General features: G+C 32.5%; 3 protein-coding genes across 3 annotated transcripts; 2 read left to right on the top strand and 1 right to left on the bottom strand.

The window, feature by feature from the left end:
• Positions 1–5,899: 5,899 nt before the first annotated feature.
• HELRODRAFT_182524 (hypothetical protein) lies at positions 5,900–11,396 on the top strand (the record flags this gene model as incomplete). Its single annotated transcript, XM_009032780.1, has 8 exons — positions 5,900–6,427; positions 6,715–6,821; positions 7,161–9,633; positions 9,702–9,814; positions 10,020–10,071; positions 10,202–11,003; positions 11,119–11,171; positions 11,343–11,396. The coding sequence occupies 8 exons, from the start codon at positions 5,900–5,902 to the stop codon at positions 11,394–11,396; spliced, it is 4,182 nt and encodes a 1,393-aa protein (XP_009031028.1).
• A 2,570-nt stretch (positions 11,397–13,966) lies between these two features.
• On the top strand, positions 13,967–19,623 carry HELRODRAFT_104333 (hypothetical protein). Its single transcript, XM_009032781.1, has 12 exons — positions 13,967–13,977; positions 14,107–14,150; positions 14,363–14,430; positions 14,815–14,907; positions 15,186–15,292; positions 15,642–15,762; positions 16,060–17,770; positions 17,867–18,140; positions 18,382–18,575; positions 18,829–18,952; positions 19,084–19,299; positions 19,511–19,623. Exons 2-7 carry the CDS (start codon positions 14,114–14,116, stop codon positions 16,117–16,119), a joined length of 486 nt encoding a protein of 161 aa, XP_009031029.1. The 5' UTR covers positions 13,967–13,977; positions 14,107–14,113; the 3' UTR covers positions 16,120–17,770; positions 17,867–18,140; positions 18,382–18,575; positions 18,829–18,952; positions 19,084–19,299; positions 19,511–19,623.
• An 816-nt stretch (positions 19,624–20,439) lies between these two features.
• On the bottom strand, positions 20,440–21,982 carry HELRODRAFT_136785 (hypothetical protein; the record flags this gene model as incomplete). Its single annotated transcript, XM_009032782.1, has 4 exons — positions 20,440–20,496; positions 20,687–20,827; positions 21,002–21,091; positions 21,914–21,982. Coding segments are annotated over 4 exons (357 nt in total), but the record flags the coding sequence as incomplete, so codon positions are not given.
• Between the last annotated feature and the right edge of the window lie 1,180 nt (positions 21,983–23,162).

Raw genomic sequence — 23,162 nt, forward strand, 5'->3', positions numbered from 1 at the left:
ACGAATATCCCAATCACGAATATCACCAAAACCAAATATCTTGCGACGTGCGCTTATATACTCTTCGCAAGCGTCGTTTCTAGATTCTTCCCGATGGTCCGATTCCAGCATACTCTAGAACGTTCCAGTCACTAGAACATTCTAGAATACGCTAGAATCTAGTGCGTTCGGTAGCACGGTTATAACAATATATATATATACTAGCTAAATATATATATATATATATATACATTTAAATTTTACAATTAAAGTGAAGTAAGGTGTGTGGAGTAAAATTATTTTGAATTCTCTCGGAATAATTTGATTTGAATCGCGCGCGTACATACACATGTAACAGATTTCTGTTGGTTTTATAAAGAAGTTATGTAATAAATATATATAAAGAATTTAGAATTCATGTATACAAATAATTACTAAGATTATATGTCTGCATAAAAAGAAATACAGCAGTTCCAACCAGTCAATCAATCAGAATGTTTCGAAGTTTGAGTAGCTCTGTTGTCAAGAATGTATATTAGTGTATTATATAAAATCAAAAACCAATAACATTCAAACAATAAAATTTTTGCAGATGTGAATGATTGAATTGATTGTAAGTATAATATATAAAAGAAATGAACTAAAAGAAATACATTTTTTTATTTTTCAATAGTTATGTGAAAAAGGAGTGATCTCGATTAAATTTGAATTCAACTAGCTAAACGTATACACATACTCGAGCCTTCCCATCAGGAAGTCAGTAGGCGGTCGTTGAATTCATTTTAGTATAGTTAATATATTGTTGTTAAACACATATAATAATGTTTCCTATACATTAAATAAAGTTTTTTAAAGATGTCAATGATTGAAATGATAAGAATATATGAATGGAACTGGTATAAATAGGAGCCGAAAATGCGTTGAAATCCGACCGGGCGAGTTAGGGCATTCCCTTAGCGCCTGGTCCCTTTTTTTTTTATTTCTTTATTTTATTTTTTAGTTAAGTTATTTATTATTTCTAGACTTGTTCATTACTTATTATTACTAGATTTGTTCGTTTATTTTATTCGTTACTTATTATTTCTAGATTTATTCGTTTATTTTAATCGTTACTTATTATTTCTAGATTTGTTCGTTTATTTTATTGTTATTATTATTATTGCGCGGTCACACATACACCCACACAAACAAACACACACACAAACACGCATACATACATATATTCGTTGTTTTGTTTGCAGCTTGATGTTTCATTCTCTTTTCCTTACTTTTTTCTTCGTAATTGTACAAATAGGTAGGATTAATTCATAAGTTGAGCTAATTGAACATAGGTAGGTGAGTTAATTTAGTGAACATAGGTAAGTTAGGGACTCTATTCTTTCTTTCTTTCTTACGTTCTAGTTTATTTGTATTGTATTGTTTTGTATTGTTTTTTGTTCAACACAACACCAACAGCAGCAATCAAACACAACAATCAACACTATTATTTTTATTATATGTTTAAGTTGTTTATTATTTCTAGACCATTCGTTACTTATTATTACTAGATTTATTCGTTTATTCGTTACTTATTATTTCTAGATTTTTTCGTTTGTTTTAATATTATTATTATTGCGCGGTCATACATACAAACATAAAAACACACACACACATACTCACATACATACATACATTTATTCGTTGTTTTGTTATCTTGATGTCTTATTCTCTTTTCCTTACTTTTTTCTTCGTAATTGTAGCACAAATAGGTAGGATTAATTCGTAAGTTGAGCTAATTGAACATAGGTAGGTGAGTTAATTTAGTAAACATAGGTAAGTTAAGGACTCTATTCTTTCTTTCTCACGTTCTAGTTTATTTGTATTGTATTGTTTTGTATTTTATTCTCTATTCTTTCTTTCTCACGTTCTAGTTTATTTGTATTGTATTGTTTTGTATTTTTTTGTTGTTCAACACAACACCAACAAAGCAATCAAACACAACAATCAACACAATATTTTTTTCGTTATATTTTAGTTAAGTTTAGTTAAGTTTAGTTAAGTTGTTTATTATTACTAGACCATTCGTTACTTATTATTACTAGATTTGCTCGTTTATTTTATTCGTTACTTATTATTTTGATTTATTTTTTTATTTTATTCGTTACTATTATTTCTAGATATATTTGTTTTTTAGAGTTTGCACACACAAACACACACACACACACATACATACATACATACATTCGTTGTTTTATTTGCTTGATGTTTTCTCCTTTTCCTTACTTTTTTCTTCGTAATTGTACAAATAGGTAGGATTAATTCGTAAGTTGAGCTAATTGAACATAGGTAGGTGAGTTAATTTAGTGAACATAGGTAAGTTAGGAACTCTATTCTTTCTTTCTTACGTTCTAGTTTATTTGTATTGTATTTTGTATTGTTTTTTGTTCAACACAACACCAACAGCAGCAATCAAGCACAACAATCAACACAATATTATTTCCGTTATATTTTAGTTAAGTTGTTTATTATTTCTAGACCATTCGTTACTTATTATTACTAGATTTATTCGTTTATTTCATTCGTTACTTATTATTTCTAGACTTGTTGGTTTATTTTATTGTTATTATTATTGCGAGGTCATACATACACAAACACGCACACATACTTACATACAAACATACATACATACATTCGTTGTTTTGTTTGCTTGATGTTTTATCCTCTTTTCTTTACTTTTTCTTCGTAATTGTTCAAATAAGTAGGATTAATTCGTAAGTTGAGCTATTAGGACATAGGTAGGTGAGTTAATTTAGTGCACATAGGTAAGTTAGGGACTCTTTTCTTTTTCTCTTACGTTCTAGTTTATTTGTATTGTATTGTTTTGTATTGTTTTTTGTTCAACACAACATCAACAGCAGCAATCAAGCACAACAATCAACACAATATTATTTTCGTTATATTTTAGTTAAGTGATTTATTATTTCTAGACATTCGTTACTTATTATTTCTAGACTGTCGTTTTATTATTAACCCCCTCACGAACGGCTGCCTTGACGTGGCGAGGGGGCTTCTCACTAAATGCCGTTCAAGTTAGTGCTTACTTCTTTACTTGTTTGTTTTGTTTAAAATGCGATTCTCTTTTGGTTGCATTTTTAGCGCACTCTCAAACATGGGTTTCATTAGCATTTGCAACGAATTACCCATCCTATTTAATAAATTTTGGTTGATGTTTTTTTAATTAGTCGGGTCACAATCATCATCATCGATATCGCAATGAAATCAAATTAAGAATTTTTTTCATTTTTGAAAAAGTATATTTATTCATTTTATGATACTACTTTGTTCAATAAGATACTGTTTGTTAAAAGCCATGCAATTTCATAAGCCAATAAATACAAGTAAGTCAAATAGTTCGTAAATTCACTTTTAGATTAATATTTTGAATTATCATTTGGAACTAGCGCCGGATTTAAAATTTTTAGGCTAGTTTTTAGGGTTTGAGTTTATTTTACTGTTTTTATTTTTATATTTTGTCACTAATTATCAATTCTTAAAAACTTATTATCATTGCCACTGCCTTCCGAATGTAGTACAACATTCAACATTATCTTTCCTAATCTATCGCTATCTATTCTATTCTGTTTTTTATTTTAATTTTCTATCTACCCATCTAGGCATCTATCTATCCGTCTATCTATCTATCTATCTATCTATCTCTATCTATCTATCTATCTCTATCTATCTATCTATCTATCTTTATCTATCCTATCTATCTATCTATCCTATCTATCTATCTATCTTTATCTATCTCTATCTATCTATCTATCTATCTTTATCTATCTATTTATTGATAGATAATTTGTTATTCATATTGTATTGTGATAATATTGTGGTATAATATCTGACAACTGCACAAAAGAAATTGACAGAGGGATATCAATAGCCCATGGAATGTTCACATCATTGAAGGAAATATGGAAAAGTGACAATATATCTATAAAAACAAAGTTGTGAATAATAGAATCTTGAGATTTTCCGAGCTTGCTCTATGGATGTGAGACAAGGACATTAAAGAAAAAAGGCAAAAACTGATTGGAAGCATTTGAGATGAAGCGTTACCGAAATTTGTTGGGAATCAGTTGAAAGCAGAAAATAAAGAACGAAACCATCAGAAATCAACTTGGAAGACAGAAAAGTTTATACTATATGACAAGGTCAGAGAAAGAACATTGGGATTTTTTGGAAAAATTTGTACAATGAGGGAAGATTGATTGATTGATGGTACTAATGAGGAAAAGAGATTGGAAGAAAAAAGTTGGTAGACCTGCAAAGAAATGGATAGATGACATTACTGAATAAAACTGGTGTTGGTATTCTTAATTTAATAAAACTGGCCAAAGATAGAAAAGGTTTTTGGAAAGAAAAAAAATGTAAAAAGCGGCTTTGATGTACACCATCGATCTCGACGGTCCCCTGGTAGACAAAGGAGGATCATTGATTGATTGATTGATAATATCTAATAGATTCTATCCTGATGAGATGATTGATAATTTATATTTAAAAATGAAATATTAAAATAAATAAAATTATGGTTTGCCTTTTGGCTTTCTGCTTTCTTATTCTTGCCACTGAGATGATAATTGAGAATTTTTTTAATAATTTTTTTTACTCACATTTTATTTACAAGGTTTGATATTAAAAAAAATGTCTGCTTCTGGGGATGAAAATTGTCCGCCACCATCTTCTTTCATTGTAAGCAACTTTGCCATCAAAAGTCCTTCGCCACCATCAGTTCTGGGACCCTCAAATAATTCTCAAAGAATGGCTTCCTTCCTGTCACCCCGACATGTTGGTGCTTTTTTGAAATGTGAATGATAAATGATGATGGTGATTAATAAAACTCAATGAATCAGTTGTTTTTGAATGCTAGCTAATACTCTTCAATCAAAGTTTTTAATGTCAGTTGAATAATTCAAATTCTGCTCTAAAATTTAGTTGTATACTCAGGTCTAAAGCTACAAAGATTTGAATGAGAAATAGTACTATTTTATTTTTTATTAATGATTATTTTAAGTTTTTAGTATTTATTATTTAATAATTTAATATTTGTTAACTAATGGAATTATGAATGGTGCACTTGCAACTCAAATTGGGGGGTGCATTTTATTTTCTTCCATATAAAAACAAAACTTTTTTGAAAAAAGCATCACTTGATATCTCCATTTGATTTGTTAACAACATTCATTAAATATTTCCTTTTCACTTTCATTGGCTTGACATCTATTTATCAAAACATGCAAATTTTTAACGTTTAATTCATAATTTTTTTCAAATGCACATGCACAACCATCGTCATATGCAGTTTCATTACACTGAACTTATTTTTTATCAGATGTGCTGGTTTACTTAAATGTTGTCTATGTGTGTTTATGTATGTCTGTGTGAGTTTGTGTGTGTGTGCATGTATGTGTGCGTGTGCGTGTGTGTGTGTGTGTGTGTGTGTGAGTTCATTCAAGTGGGTGAAAGCTATGAATGTTTAATAAGAGCTCTGAACAAGTCATGAAGTGCTGTCTAACAAAATTCATTCTTGTATAAACAACACATACATAAATATGTATGTGATATTAGTATTGTATAATGTATATATACAAACAAATGTGTGTGTGGTGTGTGCGTGTGTCTTAGTGTATTGAACAGAGCATTGCTATAAGCTGCTATTCATATTCAATGAGTTGTACAACATTACATCGCATGTTTAATACTCCATAAATAAATATAAATTATATATGTTGGTCCTACTGTTAATATGCTTAAAATTTTATATTGTCAATGTCTCATTCTACAAATTAAACTAAGTACAATCAAAGAAAAAACATACATGATGGCAATGCCTTGATGTGTTTTTTCTTAAATATTCTATTTAATCACTTTAATTAATTTAATGGGACAAGAAAATACGAAATCAATTGGCAGTAATACTACTAGCCATGATAGTGGTCACTGCCTCTTTAATGATAATAATAATAACATGAAAAATAATGAAACACATCTATCATCTAATTGTGGTACCGATACCTTGCAAGAAGATGATGATATCATGGATACAAGCAACAACAACCATTCAACAGATATTGATAATATTAACAATAACTATATAGGAAATATAATTACTAGTTATTATAATCCATCCAATCCCATTCAAGATGATGTTTCAAATGCATCCAATCGAATCCATGACATTTCCAATGTATCCAATCAAATAACATCTCTGGAATGCCCTGGCCTAAATTTAAAGAGATCTGATTTGATGATCTCGCTAAGAAGAAGGTCGCAATCATCACCTCTGCCCATTCTTCCTGTTATAGATGAGGACAAAGTGTTAACTAATTCTACTACTGCTTTAGATATTGAAAAATATATTATAAAAATCTCAACTAATAATTTAGAGAATACTAACATTTGTCATCAGGTTGCTGTTGTCAGTCCCATGATTTTGTTAAACTGATGGTTACTTTTCAGTTGTGGTTGTAGTTGTTGCTTTATTATTATTATTATTGTTGTTGTTGTTGTTGTTGATATTGATTCTTGTTGTGATAGTGGTGGGCGTAGTTGAAGTTATGCAACTCTTTTTGATAGTTTAACAAAATTGATGTCTTATTCTTTTATGTTCTGTAAAATATTTTGCATCTGCACACATTTGAAAGAGGCCCTTCAAATTTATTAACCAGTTTATAACGTTAAATATTTGTTTCATAGATTCCAAAGCCATCAGAAGATAGCATGGAAACGTTGGAAATGATGCCACAAGTTAGAAAAAAGTTGATAAACCCTTCAAAATGTATTGGATCCAACAGTGATTCAAGGTTTATTCAGAACTTATTTATTCCTTCATTAAATATTTTTTCATTCCTTTATTCAAAATTTATTTAATTCTTCATTCAAAATATTTTTATTTATTCATCCAATTTTTTTTTTAATTTTTTCATTCATTTTTTCATGTTAATCAATTTTTTCTATACGATCATAACATTCTATCAGTTATTCAACTCTCTAAGAGATGAATGAACAGTTGAATTTTCTTAATTTGAATTTAAATTTTGCTTGCCTGGACATTCAGAATATTTGCCTGAGTGAATGTTTGCTCTGCTTTCATTGAGTGAACCTCAAATATTTTTAATTGTAATCCTTAAAATTGTTTGCAGTAGTAAGAATTATGTGAGCATATCAAATGTTGATGAGATGGGAGAGAATATCGCAGAATATGTTGAAGTTACAGAAGTCAACTTTACATCAACCATCTCCAAGTTAGCTGATGACAACAACAACACTTACGTCATCAACAACGCTGACAAAAATGTTGATGACATTGATAACACCGACATCAACAAGACTGACAACAATGCTGATGTCACTAGCACTAATGACATCAATAGCGTCATTAATGTTGACAATGCAAACAATGATTTCAATTACAATATCATTGTTGATAACATTAATGCAAGTGTCAGCAACATGACCATTGATGAAAATGTCAAAAAGTTTGATGCTTACAACAACAACATCGGCCCAAGTACTGATTTTAAAGAGAGCACCATGTCACCGTCATCATCGTCTGAATTTTCGCAAAGCAATAACAAGTTCACTAATGACCATGATAACAACCGAAACAATAGAATGATTGGAGATAGAGTTCAAAATTTAGCATTGCATGAAGGAATTGAGGTATCTGCATTAACAACAACATTACTTCAAAGGTCAAATGAACAGCAACAACAACAATGCATCAACTACAAACTACGAACTGATGAATTTATGAAAATGATTGATGATATCATTGGCAGTTGTGACAATGTGAATGACAACATCAGCGACAATGAAAATACTTCAAAGGACGAGGCTCTTCATAGCGATGTTGATGTATGCACAAAACTTTTTGAAAGATTATCTGTTTGCAATTCTGATTTCAATAATTCCAATGTTAATGACGTTAACAATTCAACTGGTCCAAATAAGGTTGACACTAACAATTCCATTGATGCAAATAAAATTGACGTTGATAATTTAATTGATGCAAATAAGATTGTGGTTGGTAATTTAGTAGATTCAGAAAAGAATGATGTTGATAGTTTTTTTGATTCAGTTAAACATGAGGATGGTGTTATAAACATTGAGCCACCAATATCAAAAAATTATATTGATGATAATTCTAAAAATTGTTTCAAAGAATATAATGTTAAAGATGTTGATGCTGATTCACCAAATGATTCCTATAATGAGTGTTTCATTATCAACAAATCCAATCAGCCAGCTGCCGCAGAACATCAAATTGAAACTACAAACTGCAATATTGACAACAAAATAAAGGACATCACCAATGATAACAATAATAATGACAATAGCCACAATAACAATGCTAGTAGCAACATCGAAAATGACAACAACGATGCTAGCAGCAATGACGACTGCAACAATTTCGTTACAAATTCACTCCCAACTGTTAAGAAATCATTTACTAAAGATTTTGAAGGGCTTGACATGAACTCTGACCCGAGCAGATTGGGTTTTGATGTTGTGTCAAAAACAGACAATGATGATGGTGACATTCATATTGCTGATGTTCTCTCGTCAGATATGAATGTTGGTTGCATGGAAGTTGAAGAACGTGGTGGCGAAGAGAAGGTGAAAAAGTTAGGTGGGCTGATTAACAGAACATTTGGGGAGATGGATGATAACAATGATGGCCTTGGGGCTCTCAGTTCAAGTGAGATAAGATCAGATGATGTTGTAAAATTTAATGAAATGAGAATGGATGATGATTCAAAGATAGTAGAAGTTATTCATACTACTGTTTATGAAAGAAAGGATGAGATTTATGACAGTGCAGGTGCTGTAGGGAGCGTTGATAATACTGGAGATAGTAAGTGTAATGTTGAAGACATCAGGGAAAATATTTTTGTTTCAAACTCACCTCCAATCACAAAGAAAATTGTTGCAATTGATTTTGATAAGTTGGATATTGATTCAGACCCAACTAAACTAACCAGCATGTTGACTGATGGAGTCTTATCTCAATATGGTACTAATCAAACAGAGGATGTGGACAAAATGAAAAAGCATTGTGGTTTTGTGAGCAATTCAGATGGTGTCAGCATGAACAATTTTGAGATAGTTAACAATGAAAAGAAGAATCATATTTCTCCAGATGATACAAAAAAGTTGTTCAATACCACTTTAAAACAACTCAGCTGTGAAAACAAGTGCCACAAAAATAATAATTTTAAGGATGATGATGAAGTACCAATAAGTCCTGCTGCTGTGGTGAATAAACCCACTGGAATGAATATGTCCAGCAATTTTAATACACGTGTATTAAAGTTATCTACTGAACAATTAGAGACAGCTGCTGATCAGAAAGAAGCCTTTGCTGAATCACGGCCATCATCACTCAGATCATCATCTCCGGCACTGATGCCCCCTACCCATCCAATCATAAATTGGGATCATATTGATGAACATTCAGATCCCGCACTCTTTTGCAAGTCATCATCGTCATCTTTTATCATTAATACTAATAATAGTGGTGATAATTATAAAAACAAAAATGATGATGATTATGATGATAAGGGTACCACTAAGGATAATTTTAAAACATTATCACCCACAAAAGTCACTGAGGTACTGGTCTTTTTTTCAGTTCACATGTTTTAAAGAAATTTGATTTAATGAAATCAAATCTTTTTCAGAAAAGGACGACTATGAAGAAAAAGTCAGTTGGGCCACCAAGACATGCGAAAGATGGAGAGAAGAAGTGTGCTGCTGAATGTAGTGCCGGAACAACTGATGATAAGTTGGAAAGGTAAAATCTTATTTCAGCACTTGCTTGAATTCTCCACATGTACTGTATTTAATGCATTCCTTAATTGGGCTATAGATTTCTCGATCTATTATTTAGGTTGTCCTTGTCATTTTAAGTATCAATAACATATTTACACGCTATCCTTTTACTTTTGAAATAATAGCATTTAAGTTTTAATCATAAACAAATTTTTATTTTATTTCAGTAAGAAACCTCCAGTAAAAAGATTTCAGAGACCTGTGAATTTAACAAAATTGGTGAGTTTCACATGGCAATGCTTTTAGGATTTTTATTTATTTATTAATTAATTAATTAATTAATACTCTTTTCTGGGACTTGCTACTCATTTTTTTTTATTTTTGTTAATGCTCATATTAAAATTATCAGACAGGCAGTGCTGTCGGCAAGAATAATTGCAATGATGATGAAGATGTTTTAATCCTTTTGCCTCCAAGCAAAAACTCTTTAATAACATCATCAACAACAACAACACCATCGACGATGACATCATCAGCAATGGCAAGAACTTCTTCCTCTTCTCCATCATCCCATCTCAAGAATGTTGATTCTATAAACATTGGTGAAGTGAACGTAGACAATCAGTTGGATAGAGTTCAACAATCGGACTCAAATTCACTGAATCATTTTGCCTCATCATCATTTTTAGATACATCCCTATCATTTGACACTATCAAAGGTTCGGATGGGAACCTTTCAATATCAAGCATCGAGCCATCTTCGTTAAATCCAGTTCTGTGCAGTAGCATACTCGAATCCGACCTACAAATTAATTGTGTCAAACTGAGTGATGACTCCATTCCTAATGACACCATTAACAGCTGTAATGACGTCATCAACGATAATAGCAACAATAGTGGTAACATTAGCAACAATGTTAGCAACATTAATAAACTTGATATTTCAAGAAGCAGCAACCGAAAAATGAATGTGATGAATTTCAGTGTTGAGGAGATGAAAAATTTTCTAAAATTACCAGGACCTGCCATCACTACTTTTGCTGCTACTACAGCAGCTACTGCTGATGGTGCCACTGATACTAATGTTGATATTTTTGATCGAACTCTTTGTGAAAATGATGCAAGCATGCAGCAAACAGGTGTGGTGGAGTTGGGTAGTGTTCTTATTAATGAACATGAGGGCAAACCCACTTTTAAAAGTGCTTCTGAAGGTTTATTTTCATTTATTTGTTCGTTTGTTTGTTCTTTCATTTGTTCGTTCGTTCGTTATTTCGTTCGTTTGTTTGTTTATGAATTTAAGTTGTGGTAAAATGAAATGTTTGGCAGTTTTTGGTGATCCTACTCAGTGGGACGTCCTGGAAAAATATACTTCAAAAATGGTTGGTTAAATTTTCCTCTTTCACTTTTACTACTCATTATCATGATTATGTTTTAATATCACGAATTATGATCATAATGGGTTTGATGATGATGGTGATCTTGACAACATACTGACACACAGGCTTCCTAATTGCACATAAATATTTTTTTAGATATATTTTTAATAACAGAATACACAACAGATTTTAGATTTCTATGTCATAATTAAGAATCGCTGGTATTGAGGAGAGCAGGTTGCTTTTAAAAAATCCAAACTGCAGCTATCGTTTGCCTTAGTATTTATTCAAATTTCCCAAATAAAACTTTATTAGCTGAATAACTGACTTTTTTAAGATTTAAATTTAAGAATTGGTGCGAATATTTACTTTTTAAGAAAACATCGCGTTTGAATTGGATGAATATCATATTCAATTTCAAATCGTTCTTGACAAATAAACCGAATTTGACAACACGTTCCTTAATGTCGATCGTTCATTGTTCATATGCATGGATAAAATACGAACGGATATGCATGGTTACAATATAAAAGGAGTGGCTCCCGTTGTCAAACTCGTTATTCGTGAAGGACTCTGCACGCCATTCTGTTTATGCTCCAGCTTGCCAGAAGGAATTTTCGCCTACATTATTCAGTGTTTATTTATTGTTTCGAAAGTTTATTATTATTTATTTATTGTTGATTTATTTATTTATTTTTTTGGCACGGCAACTTATGTAGGAAACAAACTCATTTGTTTAGCAATCTGGTTATTTATTGAATTAAGTGGGTTAAAGAGTGGCATTTAAAACGGCAAAGTTTTACACAACAATTTGCTAGCTGAATTTTTGTATAAAACTTTATCCTATATTATATTGAGTCGTAAAAATGTTTTAAATAAAATAATTAAATAAGTTATGTTGTGTAGCCAACAGTTTAGCTAGTAACAGGGATAGATTGATAGATTTCGTTTAAACACGCTCAGGCATAACTTCATAAACCAGGCCAGCGCTGGCAAGCATGAACATAAATAGGACTGTAAGATCCTTAACAGTAGTGCTTTTTAAGTATGAAAGCCATTTTTCTACAAAATAGTACTCGTTATAGTCCATTAATTTATTTTATTTTCCATACCTTTCACGCTTAACTATTTTTTTTCGTTATTTCTTTTTGGCTATCATTTTATATTATTGCCTTGCATGCTGTAACAGTTTCTGCGTCTGTCAATTAAAAAAATTTTTGAAAATGAGTTGAAACTTGAGAGAACTTTAAGGTTGAAATCTAAAAGATTTGAACTTGTCTGTTATTCTATTCAAATGAAAGGTTTACATATATATCACACTTAAATTGATGAAAGTTAAATAATTGAATGTTCCTTTAAAGAGCCGAAGTTAAATGCTGCAAAGTATTAGTATGAAAATGTCAATTTGTTCAAAATTTTGAAAATGGTAAAACTTTGAAGATATACCTTAATTTCTTTCAATTAATTTTGTAATCCACGATCGATTTCGCAATTTCGATGGATCTTCGGTTAAGGAAATTTGAAAAAAATGTTCTTGACACTAATAGTGAAGTATGTTGATGATGTATATGATATATGATGATAGTGATAAGGGTGATGATGATGATGTTGATGAACAACAAAAACAACAGTCTGATGATTCAGTCCTCGTCAGAGAATCACTCTATGTCAGATTTGACCCACTTGTCAGTAAGCCCATCAAACCAGGTTGACGATGTTCTTGATGATGATGGTGTATTTCTTGTTGATGTTGTCTATGGTTTTGTTCATAATGCTGTTCATGATATCCCCTTAGTGATGTTTCAATAGTTTCCACAACTGTCAATCATTGACGTCTTTCAAATAATTTAATCTCATTGAACAAACATTCGTCCAACTCGCAGAAAACCTAACAAGCAAAAGGTTTTTCAAAGAACCTTCCATTTTATCAACTTCGGAGAGTTCTGGTACCAATGATCTGCTACTACTGACCAGTCCACCTGATCGTCAACAAAGTCACAACAACAACGAAATCACAACAACATCCAAAACATCAACAAATATTTCAAAAGCAGATTTGAATAATGCATCGAGTGATGAAGCATATGCCAGCAAAGTTGATCGAATATTCGAAAGCAGTCCTCCTACATCAAAGATATTAAACCTGGTTTGTTATTTCAACTTTCAAGTGTGTATGTATGGTTTTTATTTGTTTATTTTAAATGAAGTTGTTTTATTTAAAACAATATTCATCATTAACAATTGTGAAATTAAAAATCTAGGGAACTTGAAATGCATTCATATAATGTTTTCAGGCATACCCAATATGTGTAAGCGAAGAAGATGTTGACACCTCACTGCAGGTTTGTTCGTTCATTCATTAAACATTCTCTTATTCAATCATTTGTTCGTTCCTTCGTTTATTCTCTCCCTCACCGACATTCCAGGTTTTGAAATATTCACAGACCGACCTGAACAAGAAGCTGAAGGAGTTTGAACTGCACTATCAAGCCAAAATGCTTAGAGTTGAAAGGAACTGGGCGCTCAAACTCCAAAATATGGTCGAAATCTTTGAATTATTTATTAAAATGTTTCTATGTTACTGTTGCTTTTCAGTAAAATAAAAATCTGTGCTAAAGTTCTAAACCATATCATTTGAATTGCTTTTATTTAAATTATTTTTATTTATTTATTTATTTGTTCATTCATTTATTCATTCGTTCATTCATTAGAAAGAAGAACACAGCAAGTTAGAAACTTTGCACAATGAAGAGATGAAGAAGAAGAACGATGAGATTGATAAGTTGCTTGAAAAAGGACTCGTGCTTAAGTAAGTTTTAATTGATTGATCGATGGAATGGCAGGTAGATAGATTGATCAAGTGATCAGTTATTTGATTGATTGTCTAACAGATTAATGTGTAATAACATATTTAACTTTTAAGCTTGAAAAATTTCAGAAATGTCATGCACGAATATGAGGAAGTTATGAACAGACTCATCAGTTTGTATTTTCAATTGTATCATCCTACTTTACTAACATCTCATTTCACTCAATCACATCACACTTTTTACATTTCATCGTATTGCAGTGCCTTACATTACATCAACAATTTTGTTTTTCATTCATACATAATTTTGATAAAATTATTTATTTTGATTTGTTTCATTTAAAATTATTTGACTTGTCATTTTTTGTTAAACTTTCTCGTTCAGTTGAAAATGAAAAGTCAAAGGAATCATGCAATGGAGTGATGGTCGACCTGAGGAGAGAGAGGGACCAAGTAAGTGAACTATCAGCACCAGCAACAAGAAGATACATACACGGCAATTGTTCTGAGACGTTTTATTTATTTGGCACTTGCTGCGTGGGGAACGATGGATTCTCTGCATTTAAACCTGGTCACTGCAAGACGAGATCAAGCGCTTTAAATGATTGCTGCAAACAGTACAGATCGTATCACCCATCACAACAGCTTCCTGTAATCCCAATTGAATTCGTATCGACTAAAAACTTTTAAGATGAAAAGTATTAATCAAATAATCGATGGTTCGCTCTTAGCATTATTATGATGGCCTTTGTAAGCTCTTGGTGAATTATGATTAATAATATGAAATATTAAAATATTATAATAAAGTAACATAATAACATATGAACGCACACGTAGGCGTTGGATGATTTGCAATCTGTAGAAACAGCATTTTCAGACCTGCACAAGAGATATGAGAAGTGCAAATCCGTTGTTGATGCCTACAGAAAGGTTGTACGCATATACACAGCGATTTGTACATTATCATCCACAAATATGAACTATGTTATGTACATTTGTACATTACCATCCACAAATATGAACTATGTTATGCCAATTTGTAAAGTTTTATAAAATAATTTCTAATTGATTCACAAACCGGTTTTGGAAACTTTTTATTTTCTACTGGTTCCAACCTTGACAGCATTGCTAATAATAAATGTTAAATGCATTTATATACTAATGCAAAATAAACGATGCACTGTACACAAGCATTAATGTTGTTTCAGAATGAGGAAACGTTGAAGAGTTGCATGTTGGACTATCAAGAAAAGCTTGTCAAGAATGATGAAAAGTACAAAAGCTTCAAACAGATGGCTGAACAGAAAATAAACTTGTAAGATTTTTGTTTCACTTTTTTTTACTATTTAAAATTTTATCTTCATTTAACTATTTCAAACCATATTATTTCTTTCTCATATTTGACATAATTTTTAATTCATTTCTTTTCATTTATATTGTTTAATCATTGTGCTTGGTTCTTAATGAGCGATCTTCGTACGTCGTCTGTTTGACCGGATTCGTGGCAAATTCTTGCTTTTCTGGCAACCTTGTTTTGAGGGCAGATTATGCGGTCAGTAGCATCCAGTTCATCGCTCGCCGATATCAGGGAACAAGGAGACTCTAATACGAACAACAAATTGTTGAAGAAATAATTTCATCATTACATAAAATAATTAAATCAGAGCCAACGCTGAAATAGATAAAGTCAAGAAATCATCAGATTCAGAAATCAAGGTGTTACAAATTGCTATCAGGAAGTTAGAGATGAAGGCCGAGGGGCTTCAAAAGTCCATTGAACAAAAGGTTCTTTTTGATCATAATTGTTAATACCTACTATTCAACAAAAGTTTATTTTTCTTCTAAATCCTGAAAAGTAGATTGTAAAACCTTTGCAAGCCGATAAAATAATCTGATTACTTTCTTCTAAGCTTGCCGTGTTATGTGTGTAGTGATGTCTTCGACTAGTTGCATGCAGATATAAACGCATCTTGTGTTGTAATTGATGTTGCATATCCCGGCCTAATGCTAATTAATGCATTTGCGCTCTATAATTTTCCATAAAACAAATTCATATTCATATAGTCATTTCTACCACCGCAGACCTTGGAGAACACTGAACTTACAGCCATTTGCGACGAATTACTATCGAAAGCTAAATAGTTGAATTATGTATGAATAATGATATAATTATATTAATGAATGTGTCAGTTTATTGCTTCACTTGTTCGTTCATTCGATTTGGTTTTAACTCGAGCCTTGCTCTGGAATAAGTTTTTTATGTTATAGTTATATACAATTAAACATTTATGTAACAAACGCTCGTAAGTGTTGATAATAATGATGATGTCATTTGTGCAGTGCCCTAAGCATAGCGTCAGAGGCGCCCGGATAAGCAAATGTCAGCACGGCCAGCATGACATTTTTTTATTACTGTTCGAACAGATACTGTTTCAATCGCTTCTTAAACATTTCTATCGATGATTGTTGACGGATGATGATTGGCAAACTGTCCCATATTGTTAAGTAAGTTTGCTGCGTTCTTCCCGGTAATCTCATATCCGACCAGTTTCACTGAGCCATTATATATTCAAAGTTGACTTGGAATCGCCTAGATGAATGTCATTTTGTCAATGCGTCCTTTTCATTTCACAAATGTTGAATATATTTTCAAATTAAACGAAAAACATTGCTGGTACAGTAGCCCAGTTTTGTTGCTTATTGTGAAGTTTCGACGGTAACTTGGTCTGACGAATGCCGCAGGTTCGCGAAAAATATCGTTGTGCCCGACTGAATTAAACGTCTCAGCAAACTGGCGAGTCATTTGCAGTGGCGGATTTAGACCACTTTGGCTGGGGGCCACAATTTTTAAAATGTTCAAGTTTATTATATTATATATTGGACGTCGCGATCGCAAAGTGTCTGTGATGCTTTGTTTCACAGTATTTACAGGCACTGCGTGTTTATTGCTGTGCTGATATCTCTGAAAATATTGCAAAGAGAAAAGCAATAGATAAATAAAAATAAATGAATAAATATTGTAATCAGCTTATGCTTTAAGTTAATCTTAATATAGATTGAATAAAGTAATTGAAAGCGTATGTGAAGTTTCTATCAATATTTTCAATTTTAAATCGTAAAATTGTTCTTCATAAAAAAATATTTTATCACAAAAGAAAAAATTATATAAAAAGTAATGTCAGTTGGAATGTCTGGCGGGGCACACGCGTCATCACACTTGCGTACATTTGTTGTACAACATTCATTCATTTTGTAACACTGTAAATTCGAATTATTATATATATTCTGTATCACTTGTTTAAAAAGCTGGAGAGCGTATACTGAACACGAACATTCCATGTTGCTATGCACAACTGGCTAAATAAAAACGTCAAAATACGTGCGGCCAAAAATTTTAACAAGGTCATTCACAGTTGAAGTAAAAAGAGAAATCTTACTAACATATTTAAATGTTATTACTACAACATTACTACAGATATTATGGCAATTTGTTGCATTTAGGCTTTAGGAAAAAACCTAAAGAAATAAAATTAATTGGACCTTATATCAACAACTTCATCTAGTCAGTTACTAGGGTGGTTGCTACAAACGTCAACTTTGGAAGCAGTATCAGTAGTTTTACTGATAATCGTACTACAACTACTAATAATAGCAGGGCCAGTAGTGGCAGTGCTAGTAGTCAGGTAGAGAGACTCCTTAATAAATAAAGGGATTGAAACTTCCTGTGCTCCATGTCTCTGGTCATTCATCGAACGACATTGAATGTCCAGTATCATGTCCAGTAAGCGATCATCTGTGTGCACGTGTGCGAGCGTGTGTGTGAATGTTAACAAAAATTACCATGATAGAAACAAATGAGATGATAAACGAAGTAGAATAAATAGAAAACCATTGAACTCCGATGTTTGGTACAATTCGGGATTTGAAATTTGAAGAACTTTAGAGGATGATGATGAGCAATCTTTCTGCTGCTGTGATGTTCTACCGCTCTTGTCTGGCGAGTTTCGTCTGATAAAGTTCAAGATGCTTGACCTGCTGCTGCTGTTGTGTTGGTGGAGTTGTTGTTGTTGAGAGTTGTTCGAATCACCGCTGCTGTACAATGTTGGCGGTGGGCGGTCCTCTGAATGGTCAGCCAGATTTTTAAATGATTTCGATAGTTGAATCTGTCCAATACGTGTGTTGAGATTATCTGAATCATCGATCGATCATTATCTGCATCAAATTTACATAACACCGTTCCAATAAAATTTGTGTAGCGCACTAACGAGCTTGAGTGCATACACTTGAAACAACATGTCAGACACTTGAGTTGAGTATACAACATATTCAAACTCAGTAACAAACTTAGAGCGACAGACTGAATACATGTTGATGACGCAATCTAAACACAACTGATCAACTTACATCGTTAATATTGCAGACGCCGAGTTCATCAAATGTTATGTAATTTAAATAAGCGGGGTTCCAACGGACGCAATCATCAAAAAGATTGTTCAAGAGTTGATGGGCTGCTGATATAAATAAATCCTGTGATTTCCCAGCTGGTTCCATTTTCGGATTCAGAACCGTTGGTGAAAATAGTTTTGGGGAACAAAGATCTAAAATTTTGGTGAAAATTTTGAATGATGTATTTAGAAACTATATAACTTTTTAGAATATTATTAAAATGTAATAATTTATTTAGATGTTCGTTAAATTATAAAAACATTTTCAAGATGTTATATAATAATCAAAACGCTATTAAATTGAAATAAAAACTTCAGTACTTCGACCATAATTTTGAATAAGAATAACACATAGCAATAATATGAAATGGTTCTAGAAGAAACCCACCATTCATGAAGGTCAGACCGAGTTCGGTGAATGAAGATGAAGGATGTTGTGCTGCATGCTGTTGTTTCAGATGGGCAACGACGTGTTTGCAGTTGACAACGTCAACCATCACATCTGCACTAAGCTCCACTGTCGAGCCTGCCTTAAATATTATAAACAACAACATCCCATTTTCGTTGTTATTATTTTTGTAATGTTCACTAATAAACGAGATCATTTGATTAATGAATAATGTAATAGCGACTTATTTTTGTTACAATAATATAAGCAAACAATTAGCAGTATGCAGTCTTGGATGCGGAGATGATGTTTCGCGGATGTCCTCTCGACAGCCTCAACGAGGCTCACATCCCTGCTGCACTTTACGAGGAACTTTGCATTGTTCCTAGATGGCACGTCCAGACGAAAGATGGCACGTTTGATGAGGGTGATGCCGTTTTTGTCTGCAGACTGTCTGACATCTATTATGTCTGCGTCTATATTTATTGTCTGGTGGGTTGGATGTTTGGTTGGTGTGTGAGTCACTCAAATATGATAAAGATGGAGATAATAGTGAACGAAAAAATGAATATACGAATGATTATATTTGAAAATAAATGAATAAATAAACCAAATATGAATGAACTAAGTGAATAAATAAAAGTCTGAAATGAATAAATAAACTGGGATGAAAAAAAGATAGAAGAAAGAATTAACTGACATTGTTAATTGAGGCATCGATCAAATCATAAAAGAGGAAACCAGGTTTCATCACGTGCTGGTTGTCTATGAGAACATCTCTCAAACACGTCACTTTGCTTGCGTCATAACTCAATGTAATTGTTGTTGACGTCATGGTTGATGATGATGACGTTAACGATGACGCCGTGATATCACGAGATGACAATGATGATGATGATGGTGACGATGATGGCGATGTTTGGTAAGTTAATTTGATCACATTGATCTGCAGTTGTGAAGACGATTTGTTGAAAAATATTTAATCAATCGTTTGAATAAAGTTAGTGATTTATTTTTCAAATGTTGACACAGACAAAAACTACTCGACATAAACACAACCACAACAAAAACAACAACAACAACACAACGAAATATTACAGACTTAGCAAACAACGTTACAACAAATATAGATGCACTGCACATGCTAGTGAAGAAGACCTCACATGTCTGCTGCTGTGATTGTTGTTGCTGCTATCCAATGATGTCATCGATTGCTTGCTGTTATTTGCAAAGAGCAGATGGTTTCTAATATCTGGACTCGTTATACTCTTGCAAAATTTGCCTTTCAAAATGAAACCATCAACAAATTATTAGTACTGTGTATCACTTCACCATCATTAGCAGAACATACGTTTATTCCAGAACATCAAAGATTTCCTCCTTCTCGCTCCTTGCTGCCCCTTCAACTGTTCCACAAACGTTCAACTCACAATCAATTACAAGTTAAAAGAATACATTATTTTTAATTAATTAATTATTTAAAAAATTATTAAATGACGGTAATAATAATTTCAAACGTATAATTAAAAAGAATTAAAAATGAATGAGATCACAGAATGTTACCTTGATAGGTTTTGAAGAGTTGTCATTCCTCCTCCCTTCTTGCATTCCACTAATCACTGCTTGCCTGTAGAGTTCCGACCTCTTGAACCTCGGGTAGATGTCTTCTTTCATTAGAGAATATATCTGTTCACCAAGTTTTTCATTGGTCAATTTGATAAGGTGATAGTATATTAGGAAGTCTTTCATTGGTTGGTTGATCATGTGATTTATAAGGTAGCCTTCCTTCAGCGAGTTAATATCATGAACATACCATCATCATTATCAACAATGCCACATCGTTGTAATATCAACACCATTCATCCTCGTCACTAACATGTTGTTGTGCATCATGGAAAAGATGGACGGAGGCCTGGCAGATCTCATGCTCGATCTTCTTTCTCACATTGTAATCGACATTCACCATCTCCATGGAATCCTCACTCACGTGTGTCTTGTACATCTCCATGGCAGCCAACTGACGCTGACGTCAACAGCATAAATTCATCACGCCATATATTTAGAAAATATAATCTAAATAAACATACCTAGTTTAGTAATATTGAAACATTTTTATCGTGACCAATTATCAAACAAACAAACAAACAAACATGCAAAAAACAAACACACAAACAAATAAATACTCGCACACACAAACTTCATCATAAGATAATTTCTTGTAATCTTCACATTTCAACCAGAACACCAAGTTCTCTTGGTTGTATTCTATCTTCAAAAATTCCTACATCGCAGTCAAACAAAGCGTTGACAATTGAAGGGATGATTAGAAAAATATATTGAAAAAAGTATGAAAGGAACAACCAAGACTTCAACAATAATGAATGACAAATAAAAAAAAAATAACCATCGAAACACATTAACAGAAGAGCCAGTGCAGGTAAAAATTTCTAAAAGCTGTACGGATTTTGCGATTTTTTTTGTACGGTTTGTCGCAGATGCGGTTTCAAATAACCATTTTTGAGAATCGCTTACACAATACTGCAAGTCTTCAGAATAAAACTTTTATCACATCTCCTAAAATGTAAAGCCCCCCCCCCCCCAGAAAGTTTTATATTTTTCTTTTTTGATGTAGATTTTGTGCTAATTGCTTCAGCAGAAGTTAGTTAGAAGGAAGGCTAAAACTTAAAACGAAAATATTGTTAAAATGTTGCTAAAATATGCCTCAAGCTCTCAACCAGTCCAAAAAATTAAATTGATATTGTGAGATGACATTTTGAATTGAGAGATGTGGAATGTCGGATCAGCTCTGAATGATATGCTGCAAAAAAGCGATCCAATCCTCATCCAGACAAAATTGAAGCAACTTTATTCTGTACATTCAATCATGATTTAACTAAAAATTTAGCTCTTCATTGTTTGCTTACATGTAAATAAATTGTTTCACGGTGTCACAATCATCAAATTTAATATCCTAAAGATAGAAGTCCAAAAATTTGGTTGGGTTGAAGAGGCTGAAAAATTTTGTTTGCACAGGGCGCTAATTAACAGCGTGAAGAACATTCGTCATTAACATGGCAGTGTGAGCAAGCAGGCTGAAACGAACCATAAAAATTTGGACTCCCTCTTTGTCGGCCAGCAAATTATCGAAGGAGACCCCCCAGCCGATGACCTTGACACCTCTGCCCTCTTCAAGATCACGACCTTTTTGAGATGACGTGGAGACTTTAGTCACGCTGTGGGCCTGCAGGTTGTGATGTTTTTTCTTCTTCGGGTTCAGCGATGCGGATGATGTCGTTGAGGATTGCAAGGCCGAAGAACTGATGGACTAAAAAAATAATTCATTCACTTATTATTTCATTGATTTTTTATTCGTTTTATCAATCATATTTCATTCGATTGTTCATTCATCAATTCTTTAATTCATTTTCATCTTTCAACCCACCCCACCTCCTTTGGTGTACTTTTCAGATTTCCATCCAATAATTTGAAATGGTTGGTTATCTAGTGGCAATGATGATAAGAATGATGACGACGACGATGATGATGGTGACGACGATGATATGGCATGTACTGTTAATAATGGAGAAAATATGTAACGTGATATTCGAACCAAATGTACTGATGCGTTTAGTCAATGTAAACCTGTTTAATCATAGGCATTCCATCTGATGAACTTCTCCGCTTATTATCATCACATGTTGTAGATGATATTGTTAATGTTGCTGAAGTGATGCTATCAAAGTTAATAGTATCAATGCAATATAATTTGTCTTCATTGTTGTTGCTGACGTTACTGTTGTATTTGTTGATGCAATTGATGTGGTTGTCGATAATATTATTGATACTGTTGATGTTGCTGTTCTGAGTCATTCCATCGTAACTTCTAAATTTCATTTTAGCTTTATTTTTAGTACTGCTTACATTTAATTTCTTGTTACTTCTACCACTACTATCATCATTATTATTATTCTTTCCTAAAAATTTTACGCAAGGGCTTCTAACAAGATTATTCCTAATGTTACTACTCATCATATTGTTGTTGTTGTCGTCAGGTGCATTTGATTTTCTCTTCTTGACATTTTGATCGTTGAAGTCGGAACCAGGATCGCTTTCGTAACAATATGGTCGCTTGCCCGTCTTTTTATGCTTCTTATTCATCTTTCTATTCTTCTTATTATTATCGCTATTATGCTCCTTATCATCATCATCATCATCATCATCTCTAATTGGTGAGATGTTGAGCAAAGGAGGGGTGGATTTGCAACGTTCTTGCAAGAGTTGGCTCTTGTTGTTGATTGAATCAATATTATTATTATTTACGTTATTATTTTTGTTTAAAATTGCGTTGTTGA

This window comes from Helobdella robusta (genome assembly GCF_000326865.2).
Source record: "Helobdella robusta unplaced genomic scaffold HELROscaffold_88, whole genome shotgun sequence".
Classification (NCBI taxonomy): Eukaryota; Metazoa; Annelida; class Clitellata; order Rhynchobdellida; family Glossiphoniidae; genus Helobdella; species Helobdella robusta.